Below are 17,474 nucleotides of genomic sequence, written 5' to 3' on the forward strand. Positions count from 1 at the left end.
TTCTGCCCCTGCGCAGGCTTGCCGCCCTTGCTAGGAACAGAAAGCGGCTGAGACTGCTGTGGCTGCACCGAAGAACTGACCACAACCACCTGTGACCTCAAGTCATCCTCTATCCCAGCTGCAACCTCAACCAGCTCTGCTCTCGTAGCATAGCTCCTCACTCTGCACCGAGTCCTCAAATCATCCCGCAGAGCCAACAAAAACCTCCGCACCTGAGCCGCCTCTGGCTCCCATGCCCTGCCTGCATACCCCACAAGCCGACTGAACTCTGCATCCAGCTCCCGCACTGTATGGTCCCCCTGAGTCAAACCCAAGAACCGTGCTTCCATACGATCAAGAGCCTCCTGAGGAAATTACTTGGAGTTAAACTCCCCCACAAAATCTCCCCAAGACATACCCCTCTGCACCCTCCGTGCTGTCACCGACCTCCACCACACACGAGCATCTCCTGACAAGTAAAACACTGCCAGATCCACCCTGTACCGGTCGGGACACCTAAGCGAAAGGAAAATATCCTCCATCCGCTCTCTCCACTCATCCGCTACACTCGGATCGGTACCTCCTGAGAAATACCCTGCTCCCACATGCCGCAGCTGCTCCATCATCCGCACATACTGAGCATCCACAACCTCGGCCCCCGGCTGCACACCTGCCTGCAAACCCGCCACAGGCTGCACCGCTGGACCCTGCCCACCACCCACGGGCGGCACTACCGGATCCTGCCCACCAACCACTGGCGGCACTACTGGATCCTGCCCACCAACCACTGGCGGCACAACTGCTGGAAGTCGCTGCAAAACCTGAGCTAGCAAGTCCATCAAGACATCCTCCCTGCCTGGAGCACCTCCCGCTGCAACCCCCACACCCGGGGCAACACCGTGACCGACACCGGGCCCATCCGCCCTGCCGTCACCCAAACCAGCCTGGTCTCCAGACACACTAGGATGAACCTGTGACTCCGCCACCTCCTCACTGGCCATGCTCTGGGTCACACTCACACTGGCCTCAGGAACCTGACCTCGTCCCCGACCCCGACCACGACCACGCCCACGACCACGACCGCGACCAACAGCATCCTCACCCCTAACCATCTGTATCATCCAAGAACAGAAGGCTAAGCAAACAATAATTCTAATACACAAGAAACACAACTTACCGTGGAATCACAACACAGGCTCGAAGAGGATGTTCTAGGACTTCATGCCACACTCAATTGACCGACTCACACAATCAATCATAGCATGGAATCCTAAACATCAACAGCAAAAGCACAATGAACCCTAGTCCTAGAACCGTAAGGGCTCTGATACCAAAATGAAACAACCCTTCCCGTTTTTTTTTTTAATAAATAAATAATAAATAATAATATAATTAAAGAACTACAACTAGTGGTCCCATACCCACTAGCCACCTAACCACATTCACAATCCAACAGCGGAACCACATACCAATAAATATCCAATAAAACAATATCCAATAACCAAATAAGTAATATCCAGCATTAATCCCAAACAGCATAAATCAAACAACCAGCAATCCTAACAATGCTCTAAGACTCAATTCTAGCAACCTAACAATGCCAGATAACCATACAATCAAGTCCCTAGAACATCCTCCTCTTCATTGCCTTTGATTCCACGATCACACTTTGCCTTTACCTGCACCACAAACACAAATTGAGATGCATGAGTATTTGATAAACACTCAGTGAGGCAATCCTCCCATCTACTGGGCTATACACACAAGCAATAAGATCTCTACATGCCACAAACAACAATCAATAAAACAAACCAGGCAATATACATAGCATGCAACATCCATCGTAACTGAACAAGGGGTGTCGACCGACACCAGATGGTGTCGATCGACACTGACTATCTGGTGTCGACCGACACCAAACTGGTGTCGACCGACACCCTGCCCGACACTCCCGAAAACCCTAGTTTGCGTCGACCGACACCTCCACATGGCATCGTTCGACACTCGCTAAAGTCCCGAGCCGTCCTCGCGTTGGTGTCGACCGACACCCCAACTGGTGTCGACCGACACCGATGCCGAGCAGCGATTTCCCTCGATCAGAAACTCCGAATCTCGCCTCCAAGCTTCTCCAATCCGCTCCTTGCACTCCCAGAAGCCAAACCCAGCCCAGACAGCAACGAAATATCATAGAGAACTCAAAGAAACAACCACATAAGCACCAAATCACATAGAATCTAGAGATCTTAGCTTAGATAAGCCATGGTCATGCACTCACCTCTTTGCAGGAAGATTCTGACCAACAAGAACGAATTCCCTCACTCCTAGCAAGCTTCTAGCACCTTCCCAGCCTTGGATCTCCCAAGAACAGCAAGGAATCTCTCAATCTCTTCCCAATAGCTCAAGAACACTCTCTCTTTGTGTTTTCTCTCAAAAACGGCGCATAAGACAAAACAACACGACCCTAGGTCGTTTTCTTCCTTTAAAACTCGATTTAGGGATTCCCTAAACCAACCACGCAAACCGGACAATTAAAATTGAACCGACCAAACCGACCACAATTGGTGTCGATCGATGCCTCACTAGGAGGTGTCGATCGACACCCTTACCAAAATACCAAAATTTGGTTTGCAGGTGTTACAGATGGTCTATGGTAGATGAAAAAAAAGGGGAGAAGAAAACTGGTGCGAAATGCTGAATCAATCCCACGTTTGATAAGTGTCAAAGATTGGATGTGCACAAGACTTTAAGGTCGTTGGTGTACAAGGTCTCTAGGCTCAAAATGGTTAAAACCATGTTTAAGAAGCGGTCTCAAGAGGAGAGTTCAAACCGCAACAATGATCAACTCTCTCCTTCTTTTCCATCAAAGACACCAAAAGGCTGTGCTCTAAACTCTACTCTATTTAATTTTTTCTTAAATTCATTATCTTAGCACTATTACTAGTCTTTACTCTTTCATATGTTCTCTTAAATTGTCACATTTTCTTTAAAATTTTCTTTGATATTCCTCATAGCATACACTTATTCTTTTCTTCTTTATCACTTGTTTAAGGGGTAAAGGAGACTATGAGAGCCTCAAAGAAATTTGAAAAGTGCAAGATTGGAGATCATGAGAAGTGTTAACGGCAAGAAGGGCTAAGAAAGTGTAGCAGTCCAACGACAGCAGAGAAGAGAGCTGGTTCTTTACAAACCAAGATCATTGCGACATCAAGGACCGTGAAAGCTACACTCTTTTTCCCTTAACAAAGTTTTATCCCAAGAGGTTTTCTTTGTTGAGGTTTTTAATGAGGTAGATGACACTAGTCCACCCTTGATCTTTGGTCCCCATGGTGTCCCACCGATCAAGCGTGCGGGGGAGTATTAGAATGTACCAAGGAGGAGAGAGGAGAGGCCGGTAAGGCCGANATTCGAAAAGTGCAAGGACGAAGTGTGTTAAAGACAAGAAGGGCTAAGGAAGTGTAGCGGTTCAAAGAACTGAAGAGAAGAGAGCTGGTTCTTTACAAACCAAGATCAAGAGACATCAAGGACAGTGAAGGCTATACTCTTTTTCCCTTAACAAAGTTTTATCCCAAGTGGTTTTCTTTGTTAAGGTTTTTAATGAGGTAGTCGACACGAGTCCACGCTTGATCTTTGGTCCTCATGGTGTCCCGGCGATCAAACGTGCGGGGGAGTATTAGAATATAAGAAGGAGAAGAGAGAGAGAGAGGCCGGTGAGGCCGAGCTGTGAAAGAAGAAGAGAAGCGGCCAGTAAGGCCGTGAGCACAATGAGAGCGGCTGGTAAGGCCGCGAACACAATGAGAGTGGCCGTTAAGGCCGTGTGGGCCGTGTGAAGAATGAGAGAGGTCAGCAAGGCCATAAGTGCAATGTGAGAAGAGTTGTGAAGCAAAAGCCTTATAAGAAGAAGAGGCCCAAGAAGAAGTCTCACAAAGGAAAGAAGGGAAGGAAGAAAGCATGTGAGACCTTGGTTGGTGAAGCATAGCGAGACAACCAAGGAAGGAGCTGTCCCTTTCACTATGCAACAACTTGTGCCCCAACGGCTATATGTCCCTTTCACCTCTCTCTTATGTCTAAACGGTCATATGCACTTTCATATCCTATATTAAGATGTGTAATCTCTCTTCTATGTAATCTATCACAATACAACACATTCTATTCAATACAAAGAGAATCCGATCTCCTCTCTACACAAGTGTTTATGTTCTTAGTTGCAATGTAGAGAGCTTAGGGATATCGGTTAGAGGCTGCCCTTAAGGCAGCCTATTCTCTTCCCAAATCTCACCTAAACTCTTCTTATTTACTCTTTCATATAGCCTAGATTACTGATTCTTAATCCTCTTCTCCTAAGTACACAAACTCTAAGTGTTGTGTTACTAGAACAAGGATAAGTCTCAAACTAGTGCTTCTCCTTCATAAATCCGCTTACTCTCTAGTATTTGGGTTCTATCTAGCTATTCTATGGGGAGTTCATCACAAGTTGATGACCTCTTCTTCCCCTTGAGATCGAGTTAGTTTGTTGTGGGTATAAGGAGATTCAATCATTGGGAGTTGTCTCTCCTTTGTCAAGAGCTTTCTCTCTTGAAATCCCAACATTTCGTCTTCTTCCCAATGAGTAGAGAAGCAAAGAATACGAATGCAACAATGATATACCACAAACTCATTTTGCTTCCTACAAAAAAACAGATAGCTTATATATTAAAAGTCAATACTTTCTAGTTAGCTCAATATTTGATAACCTTAGCATGTCAAGTGAACGATTAACCAAAAAAAAAAGCCATCTTGAAAATATAGAAACGCGCCAACTAAAACCACCAAAGCACCATGATGATTGTTACAAGGCAACCAAAAAAAAAAAGAAGTAGAAGGGTCCTTTTATTTTGCCGAGGCCTAGTTTTTAGTTTCACAAAATATTTTGATTTTAATATTTTATAGTATTCGTTCGATTGTTTTTTTGTTTAATTCTAGTATCTTTCTTTCAAACACTTTTCGTTTAAGGGGTTCTCAATAACCAAACACATAGATAAATTAAATATACTGACCACAAATATATATAGTTCAAAGTTTAAAATATTTTTAAATCTTATATACAAAGATTTCTTCTATATCAAATGCATTTAGTTTTTCAATTGAAAAAAAAGTTTCTTTCCCTAAAATTTGTACAATCCTTTTACATATAAATAGACTATTAATTATGTGTCATTCAACAAAATTTTGACTTTTTTATAATTTAATTAGAATGAGTTTTTATATTTTCCATCTAATTATGAATATCATATCAATTTTAAGGTGGAACGATGATTTTAGGGGAAATTCGAAAAATACTATTTTTTCAATACCACTTTAAGAAAATGTCACCTCTCTCAAATGTTATCAAAAATGCTTCTAAAAATAAGATATTTATCAAAGTACGTGTATAACCTTATAAAAACATACACACATTACTTTAATATGTGTGTAAAATATTATAAATAACTTACAAATAGTTTATAAATATCTTGTAAAACCTTATAAGATCTTATAAAATATTAGATAAACTTTTATAAATACTTGGATCGAGTCTCCCACTAGTACTTACTATATATTTTATAAACCATATAAAATTTTATACAATTTTCAGATTTAACGAGTGATATTTTTAAAAATGAACAAAAAAAAGCATTTTTGAGAAAAGCATACCAAAAGAAGCATTTCTCAAAAATTCTTATGGCTTTTTATATAGATCAAATATATTTTATTAATTATGAATTATTTTATCAAATGTATATATTTTATTATAAATAGAGTATAAAGTATATATGAGTTTCTTGAACCACAAGAAAAAGATGGCATTCTAGATCAATACATAGAACGCCTTCATCATGAACGTAAATCCAAGAACTAGTTGAAATAAAGTCAAGATTTCAGAATAAATAAAACTTTGTTTGTTTGCAGGGAATTCTGTAACACGGACTACCTTCATCAAAGGTTGGTACTACTGACCATTCTCAAATTGGTAAATATTTTTAAATGTCTCGTTAAGAGTTATGATGTATTTTTAAATCTCCAGTATTTTTAAATGTGTCATTTATAGAGTTATGATGTCAAATACAAATATATATATATATATATATATATATATATATATATATATATATATATCCTGTTGCACAATTTAAATAGTGAATACATCAAATTTAGTCATATGAGTAATATCAATAATATTACTAAATTTGTGATAATAAAACTAAATCTGTGTAAATACAGATTTTAGCAATTTAACATATGCGCAATACTAAAAAAGCAACAATAATTTATGGAAAATTCTATTATTCACGGGTCCACACCTAAACTAAAAATAACCATAAGAATGTGATGAGAATTAGGTTAATATTAGTACACTTATATATTTTTGCGGGTTGGTTTAAAAATACAAACAAAATATTTTAAAACTTAATTTTATATGAAAGGAGTTAAAAACCAACACTAACCGTTACATCATACTCGGATACAAAACTAACTATTTTTTTTAATAATAAATTTTTTATCCACGGGTGCAAACATAGACTAAAAATAATCATAAGTATGTGATGGGAATTAGGTTAATATTAGTACATTTATATATTTTTGCGGGTTGGTCTAAAAACACAAACAAAATATTTTAAAACTTAATTTTATATGAAAGGAGTTAAAAACCAACACTAACCCGCTCCATCATACTCATAGACAATACTAACTAATTTCAAATTGGTGAACAAAATTTAAATCATTTTATACTAACTACAAAGTATTATACATATTAACAGATGTTTACTTCCAAAATAAAAGAATTTGGATTAATTAAATTTCAAATGAAAATAATAATTTGTAAATAGATAAAGAAAATCAAAATTACAAATATCTCAATATTATTGTAGAAAAGTTTAAAACATATATTTGATCCAACATAATGTTTTTTTAGTAAATTATATAAAATATACAAAAATACATAATCTCGCGGTGTACCACGGGTTAAAATCTAGTTATAAGAATATCTAAAAGAGAATATAATCAGAGACATTAGCGAGAGAGAGACGCAATACTATACCTTAAACTTAAAGTTTGTGGCGGAAGAGTTTACACTGTGAGACGAGGGAGAGGAGAGATTTAGAGCGAGGTAGAAGAAGAAGTAAATTACTGAATCAGTATTATTATTTATTTTTGTGAGAACTGAGAAGAGACGTAGGAGATATGGATACGAGGTTAGCTTCCAAGTATGTGACTACGAGGCTAGCTTCCAAGATAGTTTTTTTTTTTTTAATGCAGTGAAGCCTAATACAATATCCTGAAATTATTTCTCAAAATATTTTATGAACTTATTTTACAATCACGTTATTATTCAACATACTCTGAAATTCTAAAATATATTTTCATTTTATTTAGATGTCAACCACAAAATCTTTCTTGTCCACTCCATTTTTGTTAGAGTTTTCTACGAAAATATTGTAACCAAAAAATATTATAATTTATGTCACCGTTACAAGCAGAAGCGAAAGGTTTATTAGCAGCTATACAACAAAGTTGGATAAGGGGATTAACTAATGTCATTTTTGAGGGTGACAATGAGCTACTCACTAAAGCTTTGAATGATCAAGTTTTTGATGTATCGATTGATAGTATAGTTCATGATATCAAGATGTGGTCTCACAAATTTAGGTCTGTTAAATTTGTTTTTGCTCCTAGGGAATGTAATAACTCTGCACATTGTTTAGCAAAATATAGTTGTAATGTAGGTGTTTTCTATTCAGCTTGTTTCTCGCCACCTGTTTGGCTTTCAGATCAGTTGTATAACGATTATTATCATTTAATAATATAAATCATTTTTGCTGAAAAAAAAAACCATGACTAATACTATATGGATGTACATCATGGTGTTATTAAATAAAGAGAAAAAATGGCAAGTATATTAATTACTAATTACTATAAACTGATATGCGTTGTTATATGTAAAAGTCTAAAAATGCTTTTAAAATTAACAGTTTTACCCAAAATATATATACATTTTTTTTACCTAGAATGATCATTTGATTTGGACAAACAATTGGACATATATATATATATATTATAGAGAAAAGTGGAAATAAAGGATAAATAAATCAGTTATTGTCCATCTATGCATTCTATAAACAAGATTGGTGACATAGGCATTTATATTATTAAATCAAATTTTATAGAACATGTAGAGTTTGTAGAATACATAATCTAATTTTCGTAGAACATGTACAGTTTGTAGAATACATATTCTAAAATTAGAATATATATTCTAAACTTTGTAGATCAAATTTTATCTATCGAAAACATTAACAAAAACAACATATAAAGTTTTATGAAACCTTATACTTTCATCATCATTTTTCTACGAATTGTTCTTAATTTCTTTAGGAAAAATTTGTTGAATTCAAAACAAAGGGTAGTATAGGAACATATTACATTTGTTTATAGAATGCATAGATGGACAATAATTAAATTATTTATCCTTTATTTTCAATTTTACCTATATTACCTATATTATATATACAAGGATAGGTACATAAAAACTATTATCTTAACACGGGGCAGGTTTAGTTTGGCGTTTTCCTTTAATTTGGGGGAGCAAATCTATATTAACATTTATTAAGTACATTTTGGTTTATGCCTTTTAAGTTTGGGAAAATTGATTTAAAAGGACATTTTTGCTTCAATTTGTCCCACTATGCTTTTTTTTTGGAGTTTGGTAGAATAGGTATTAGAATACAGTAAAACTCAGTTATACCCTAAATACAGAAAAAACCAAATTTCCTTATCAAATTTTTTCTGTATTTCTTCTTTTGTATACTTCCTATATTTAATCAAAACAATACTTCCTTTTTTTTTAATAATCCATTTCCTTATATTATTTTTACTTCTTTTATGTTTTACTTTTTTTTACTACTCACCTACCAAAAATCTCGACATTATCGACCAACACAACACCACCGGCGAGTATCTCTCTCTCTCTCAAACCATATTTTGTTTGTATTTCATAGTCTTCCAAAACCATCATCTTTAGCTCTTCAAGAGTTGAATTGGCCTGAAAAGTAAGAAGTCTCCCACGTTTTTCTTCATCAACAATAAATCTCCATTCATTTTGGCCGATACATCTCCAAACACCACATGTTACATAGATTTGCAACATACTGCAAAATGAACTCTTGAATGAAATTTAGGTTGGAAAATGTTGAAAAACCTTGAACAAAATCGATTAAAAATGGTGTTTAATGTTTTCAGAACACGTTTTCTAAACATGTTAGAACGTAATCTTAAGAATATATATGATTAGCATAATTTCGGGATTACATAAATATTTTCTTTCCTTAAATTTTGGATTCAGTTTCCTTGTCTAACATAGTGTAGAATATACTTTCTAAATTATGAAGAACATAGAGGAAAGTGTAGAATTAGTGTTCTAATTTTCGCAGGACACATGATAAAATGTAGATTTCATATTCCGACTTCAGTAGAATATGTATAAAGTGTAGAAAACAAATTCTAAAATTTGTAGAATATAGAGTTATGTGTAGAATATATATTCTAATTTCTGTAGAAGAGATACAAAATCCGACTTCTAAAAGTTTTAGAATATATATTTATTCTAAAGTTTTCAGAACAAGTAGAGTGCGAAGAATCTGTAATCTACATTATTTAGAACATGTACAGTATGTAGAATTTATATTCTAATATCTTCAGAATATATACAATTAGTAGAACATGTATTCTAAATGTTGCAGAATAATTTTTTTCAATGTTAAAACACCAAATTTTCATCAAAAACACCTTATGGCAACCTCTTTCTTATTTCTAGAATTTGTTTTTAGGTGATTGAAATTTTAAAATTGCTTAAAAGTTAGTTTCATTTTTTAAAAGGGTAATATAGGCATAGTGGCAAATTTAGCGTAGAAGGCATAATGGGACAAATTGTAGAAAAAATGTCCTTTAAAATCAATTTTCCCTTTAAGTTTTACTTATTTAATTTTTTTTTACAATATTAACCCCTAAAATAATTCCATAAATAACATTGCAGAGAAACTCAAATACTAAACTTTCTTAAATTGACCAACATTTGTTACATTTATTGCCATAAAATCTTAACAACATCTATATATTCCAATTTTTCCAAAAGCAACTCTACCCATTAAAGTTTTAACCCATTAAATCTCCAAAACTATTTTCATAGATGTTAGAATCCTCAAATTTAAATGATATACAACAGATTTTCCATAACAAAAGTTTACAATCTCCATAATTATATTAACATTAATAAATTTCCTAAACTGAAAATCTAATTATAAAATGTCACATTAAATATGTTGAAAACCCCCAATATAATTTGGTTTATCTTTTATTTTTTGAGGAATTACCAAAAAAAATTAAAATTCTATTAATTATCATAAACTATATATATTGACATGAAAAATTATAAACTATAAAAATATACTAATTTGGTAAAACAATTAACATAATTAAACTTGATTATTTTTTTTACGTAAAAACTTATTTTGATTTTGGTGAGACGGGTTGACATGAATCCCATATAGGGAGTTAAGTGGAATTGTTTTTTTTTTAAACACTTTTAGATGTGTACCAGGAGATAAATGTATTACTAGACTATACATATATCACACGGGTTAAACCCTGAAAACACTACAAAAATCTTATACTTTGAATACTTATATCAAATACCTGCAAAATTTTATATTTTTAAAATTAATAAAACAATAATAAAATAATAAATAAATACAATATAAAATTTAAAATTAAAAATATTGCGTGGGTTAAATCCTAGTATTAATTAAGGCAGCGATATAAATTTTCAAGACAAAACAATAGCATGGAATTTAATTAAACACGTTGGGTGTGCATGGATAAAACTCAAAACTCAAAAGTGTGGAGACGTTACTGGCGAAAGTTATGTTTTGTTTGGTAATTAGTGGAATTGTTGATATCGTCTCTATCCTGTGTTGCTATGATATCCCTAGTTGGCTAGTTCGGTTAACCGTCTTGCTAGCTTCGGTAAGAAGCTACAAAACAGAACACTGACTTTTACTCTGTTATAGTAAAAGCTCATAAGTTGATGTCTGTTTTTTTGGGTTTGTTATTGTTGTTAAAGCTTGAAGTAGCTTGGGGATCAAGCTAAGTATATTTAGGAGAATCTAAATATACATATCTTTTGTTAGTTTTCCTAAAAGGTTTTGGAAATTATGTTTAGGGTTGTAGCACAACTTATGAGATTTGGAGATTAAGGTTTTGAGTTATTTTTACCTTAAGAGAGAGATTAATAAGAAGAGATATTTCTTGAGAGTTTTTCTTGTTTTTCTTGTGTTCTATAGTTATACCCGACCTTTTTGGTACTGTCATTTGATTCGGTAGTAATGGTCCCAAAGAAGTTGTGTTTACGCTACAAGATTTCGGATTGAAGAAACATTTTATTGATATGGGAATTGTATAAGATCTTCACATTATTTATGATATGGTAATGGTATAAGATCTTCACATTATTTATTTTGAACTATGAAATTAAAAAGTGAAGTGAAGCTCAAGTCCATTGGGTAAGGACGGGGACAAGCTCAAGTGGAGTTTTCTTAGGACTAACAAGTCCATACGATTCTTCAAGATCAACATCTTCAATCTTCATTCCTTCAGGAAGCTTCCAGTCGAAACGGTAAAGAAGATTGATAAGAGCCAAGTGTACCAAAGTCATACCCATTCCTATACCTGGGCACACTCTCCTTCCGCTACCAAACGCCAACAACTCAAAATTTAGACCTTTATAGTCAATCTCGCTATCCATAAACCTCTCAGGGATGAAAGCTTCCGGATCTTTCCAAACATTTGGATTCCGATGAACAGCCCATATGTTGACATGGATCCATGTTTTCTTTGGAATGTCATAACCTCCAATCTTTAGATCTTTTGAAGCCTCTCTTGGGATTAGTATTGGCACAAGTGGGTTTATCCTAAATGTTTCTTTAATGACCATTTTCAAATACTCGAGTCGTTCTATAGCCTCTTCGGTGATATCATCTTTGTCTTTGATCACTTCTCTCATTTCCGCTTGCACCTTCTTCATAACTCTTGGGTTTGTAATCAAATGTGTCATTGCCCATGTCACGGTGTTGGCAGCAGTGTCTGTTCCCGCAAGAAGAAGGTTCTGAAATAATCAAGGACACAAAGTTTAAACTTAAGGCAACATGTGAACAATGAAGTATCAGATATATAGAGAGGTTCCCAATACTTACCAGAAGAATCCCTTTCAGGTGGTTTCGAGTTAGTTGAAACTCTCCCAGCCCAGTTTCTCCCCTTTCCATCTTGAGGAGCAAAGCAATGATATCATCATCGATACTTTCATCTTCTTGGTGATGCTTTATAGATTGATCGAAAAATGAATCCAGTGCCTTAAAAACATTCTCACATTTGCTATGTAATCCTGTGACCCTATCGATGATTTTACCAATAACTGGGAAGTAATCCGCTGCTGCAAAGCTCCCTAGCACCTCCATGGTTCCTTGAACGACTTCCTCAAAAGTATTCTCAAGTTTGCCTTCTGTGAGAGTTATCCCAAATGCAACTTTACAAATCACATTCCCAGAAAGTTTCACTAACTTTTGGTTGAAGTCAACTGGTTTGTCCAACGAAGCAGACTCTTTGAGGAATTGGACAAAGGATGAAACTTCTTCTTCTCTTATATATTGAAATGATTTTACCCTTCTTGCAGTGAAGAGCTCAACAACTGTCATCTTTCGTACTTCTCTCCAATATTTGTTATAGAAAGAAAAGGCAAGATCTTTGTAATTGTGTGTCATTCTTGCAGGATAAGTCATATAAGGTCGCGAACAACATTCTAGATCAAACGTTTTTAAGACTTCCTTCACAGTCTCTGGTGTAGATGCCACAACAGTAGACACGCTTCCAAACTTAAGAGACATTAGGGGTCCATATTTTTCGGATAATTTGAACATCGAACGATGAGGTTTTGATCCTAGTTGGTGCAAGTTGCCAATTATAGGAAGTCTTGGTGGTCCGGGAGGTAGATTCTTCTTGTTCGCTCTCGTCTTCTTTATAATCAACATAGATGAAAGGAAGAACGCAATGATATACCACCAGAAACTCATTTTGCTTCCTACACAAAAAGTGAAATGTTTATATTTCTGAGAGAAAAAAAAATAGTATAGCATGTCAAGTGGACAATTAACCACAAAAGAAAAGCATGCTAAATGGATGGAAAATATAGAACCGGGCTAACTAACATCAAGTAAAACCTCTGTCAAAAAATATTTGATAAACTAATAATCACTCTAAATTTTTTTATTTTTCTGGTCCTAACACTATATTATTATGTAAACACTATAAAACAATTTCATCACTAAAAAATTCCAAAAATATTATAAAAATAAATTTGGAGGAATTTCAAAAATGCATTTTTTCCGATACCACTTTTCAAAAATATTTCATCTATAAAATTTTATTTAAAATGCCACTAATAGGATGTCATCTCTAAAATATTATATCTCTAAAATCGTTCTAGTGTGTATTACGGCGTAAATCTTAGTATTTATATCTTCATAATATTAAAAAAGAAGTACAAATTAGAACCTGTCCAAAATTATGAATCTAACTAGATTTTAACCCGCGGTACACTGCGAGACAATTTTTTTTAAAATAATAACATTTTAATTTTTATTTGTTTTTTATATTTAGTTTGTTTTGTTTAGTTAAATAATAATTTTGTTTGGATTGTCAATTGTCAATTATTAGAAAAAAATAGGGGCAATAAATACATAAATATGTAATTTATAAGCTATTGTCGGATTAAGTCACAATTTTACCAATGATTTAATTGTTTTATAAAATTTTAGTTAAATTAACCTGATTTAATATGTCTAATATTCTAATATTAGTGGTATTGACCAAATAATTAAATGAAGATTTAACCCATGTTTCAAAACCGAATTAATAATATTTTATAGTTATACTAATATTAATTCAAACCGTTATGTTAATAACATGTCTCGCCATATAACAATAAATCGTCATATTAGTAGTTTAACCCGTGTTTCAAATACGTCATATTAGTGGTTTTGGTTGTGGGTGTTGTGTTTCGTTTGTGAAGTTGATATTCATACATTGAAAATGTTTGATGAGCAAGGAGTTTACGATCCATAGCAATAAAAGAGAGATTTTAGTATTTTCCTATTTGAATTGATAACATTATCGCAGAATAATATTCAGTTTCTTAACGCGATATATACTATATTAAATGTATTTTTTGATGCTAAAGTTAAATATACCCGATTATTGAGTTTCTAAATTTGGGTTTCCGTTTTTATGAACTTTATTAACGTTATAATAATTATTGTGATTGTAATCATTTGTTACTCAAATTCGGCTGTGTCATTTAAATTTAAGAGATTATACAGTACCTAAAGATCTATTAAGTTAGTTTTGAAGATTTTTCTGGGATTAAAAATTTAATGCGTATAATTGTTTTTGGAAAATCAAAATGTATAGATGTTATCAAGCTATTTATGGCAATAAACATATCAAATTAGGTCGATTTAAATAGTTCAATTAATTGAGTTTCTACGAAATGTTATTTTAAAAAAATCGTTAGGGGTTAATGTTATAAATAAAACAAACTAAATAAGCAAAACTTAAAGGTCGTAAACCAAAATATACTTCAAAAATATTAATATAGATTATATTAATTATCATTCAGTTATTGCAGTAAAAAGAATTTTTAAATTAATAAGAGCAATTTGGTATTGATGAAAATTCAATTGGATCACTCAATTAGAGTATCCAATATCCGACTGCATTTAATATGGATCTTACCAATAATAACTAAGAATTATTTTAAATAATTAAAAGGAAATTTAATTATGAATTACTTTAATAAAATACTTAATTTTGTGATTAGAAAATATTTTATAAAAAAACAAATTGCACAAACTTAAAAAATAATATTTCTTTTATTATAAAAATATCTTTGTAATTCTAAATAAAATACATAAATAATGATAAATTTTCTACCCCATCAAATGAATATTATTTATTTATATGATAAATTCAATTTTATATGTCTAATAGTTATAATTTAATAATATATGTCTATTTGCTAGAATTAATCAAATATTTTATAAAAGCTTAAAATAAGATTTAAAATATATATAGAAGCACAAATAAAGAAATCTTATAATAAAAATGAATAATATTAATGAGAATTAATGAGATGTTTCTTATTATATTAAAATCTTAAAATATCAATTTTATTATTTTTACTAATATGTAAAACGAACAAATTAATGTGAATCAATAACAAATAAAAGATAGTCTGAGATTTCTCATATCTAAATCAATTTAATTACTTAAAATAATGTAAAATCTATAAACGACATTAAATATAGTTAAAACAAAATATTTGATCATTTTTGTTTTTGAAAATACATTAAAAATAATAATATTTAAACAAAAAATATTATCATGCGGTATATCTCGGATTAATTATTAGGAGGCCAGTCAATATAATCAATGCTAGCGAGAGCGTATCTAAATGTTTCAATTAAAAGAAATAGTTTTTACAAGATGGTTCCAAAAATCATAAAGTGTTTCAGTAAATCTTGCGGACTTCACATACTTTGAAAAAATAAATAGTGTATAATTACATATCTATCTCATATATAGTATTATAATTCTAAAATATATTTTTAAAATATATAAACCAATTATCAACATTTAAGTTTTTCTTAAAAAATATATGTATTGATGTTTAAAATTATTTGTTATTTATATTCATTATTATTTTTTCTCTAAAAGTTTTATAAATTACAAGGATGATGCCGTTATAACAAATATGAAAATTGATTTAGTAAATTGTTGCAAGTCATGTGAACTCAAGTCGGGCGAATGCGGGCATGCTATATACTTCTGCAATTCCGTATGATGGTTTTTTTGCGGATTAAAATCTTTAAACCGTTGAGAGACGGGCCTAGCATGGCGGGTTTGATTATTAAACCAACACTAAAACTATTAATTTATGTCATATTATATCGAGTATAGTTTGAAATTAATTAAGTTACAAATTATATCCTTATTTATTATATAAACTACAAAATAGTATACATATTTTGATTAATAATTTTCTAAACAAAAAATATTTAATTTGTATATACATTTAAGAAACCAAAATACCCTAACTCTACCATACATCGATATGTTGTTCTACAAAACAAAAACAAATCTAAAATTTTATATATTATCCAATAAGAAATTTGATATAAAAAATGAACACATTTTAAGTTATAAACTATAATTATAAAAAATAAAAATAAAAACATATGTTTCATGCTGTAGCACTGCTCCAAACAAAATGATAAATTAATTAGACACAAAATTATATAACTAAAAACTAAAACCAAATAAACTGAAAATTATTATCTAATATAAAATAACTAAAAATTTGTCATGGGATACATTGCGAGTGAAAACTTAGTATAGGAGAATATAATCAAAAATATCTGAAGAGAGATCCACAAATTACCTTAAACTTAAAGTTTGTGGCGGAGGAGTTAACACTGTTGGGCGAGGGAGGGAGAGAATTTGTCTGCTTCTACGAATGAAGAAGTGAATTAGTATGTGTGGCTTGTGAGAATTGAGAAGAGGCGTAGGATATATGACTGTGTGGTTTGCTTCTATGTACGTGGGTAATTGGAATGCTTTGAAGATACGTTCATTTTATAGTGAAGCCGAATAAATATCTACTGAAACTATTCCTAAAAATATTTTGTGAACTTATTTTAAATTCAACATATCCAAATTTGAATAAGATTTTTCTCGCGGGCAAAAGTCCACCCAATTTTTGTTAGAATTTTCTACGATAAGATTGAAACTCATATAGGTTAATGCTACGAAATAGTTCAAAGTACCATGATTTCAAACAAGATACATTGAACCCCACACGGCTCTAATACATTACTTCGTAACTATGGATGGCCCAAATTTCAGAGAGGGAAAATGGTATGGAGATGACTAATATGATAGCATGACTTTTCTCGCTCTTTAAATTCTGAGAGAAAATGACAAGTATCCCTTATTGTCCTATGTTCTGTATACGTAAAGACTAAAAGTGATATTAAAAAAAAGTCATTGTATCTAGAATGATCATTTGATTTTGACATATATAATTGTACAGATATATATGTACAAGGAAAGGTACAAACTATTATATTAGCATGCATGGTGCTAAAACTGAAGGTGCAAATTATTAATGAAGGCAGCGTTAAAATTTTTCAAGAAGTATCAATATAATAAAAAGGAAAGTGTTTCTCTCCAGAGCATGATATTTCAGCTTCAACTTTGAAGCATGTGCTGACACTTCAGAAAAAATGAGTAACCTATCAAATTAAGTCAATTAATACAGATCAGCAATTTTTTTAATTACGTTTAATCGATTGCTCAGTTTCTTTTCTTCGTTG

The 17,474-nt window shown here is 32.5% G+C and overlaps 1 protein-coding gene and 1 long non-coding RNA gene across 2 annotated transcripts; both read right to left on the reverse strand.

Moving 5' to 3' along the window:
* Positions 4,563-7,094, reverse strand: LOC104770991. Its single transcript, XR_764688.2, has 2 exons — positions 7,037-7,094; positions 4,563-4,642 (listed from the first exon to the last, which is right to left on the reverse strand). It is a non-coding gene; the product is annotated as an uncharacterized LOC104770991 (long non-coding RNA).
* On the reverse strand, positions 11,410-16,714 carry LOC104772579 (cytochrome P450 71B12-like). Its single transcript, XM_010497178.2, has 3 exons — positions 16,541-16,714; positions 12,243-13,123; positions 11,410-12,154 (listed from the first exon to the last, which is right to left on the reverse strand). The coding sequence occupies exons 2-3, from the start codon at positions 13,113-13,115 to the stop codon at positions 11,540-11,542; spliced, it is 1,488 nt and encodes a 495-aa protein (XP_010495480.2). The 5' UTR covers positions 13,116-13,123; positions 16,541-16,714; the 3' UTR covers positions 11,410-11,539.

This window comes from Camelina sativa, chromosome 20, assembly GCF_000633955.1.
Source record: "Camelina sativa cultivar DH55 chromosome 20, Cs, whole genome shotgun sequence".
NCBI classification, from domain to species: Eukaryota; Viridiplantae; Streptophyta; class Magnoliopsida; order Brassicales; family Brassicaceae; genus Camelina; species Camelina sativa.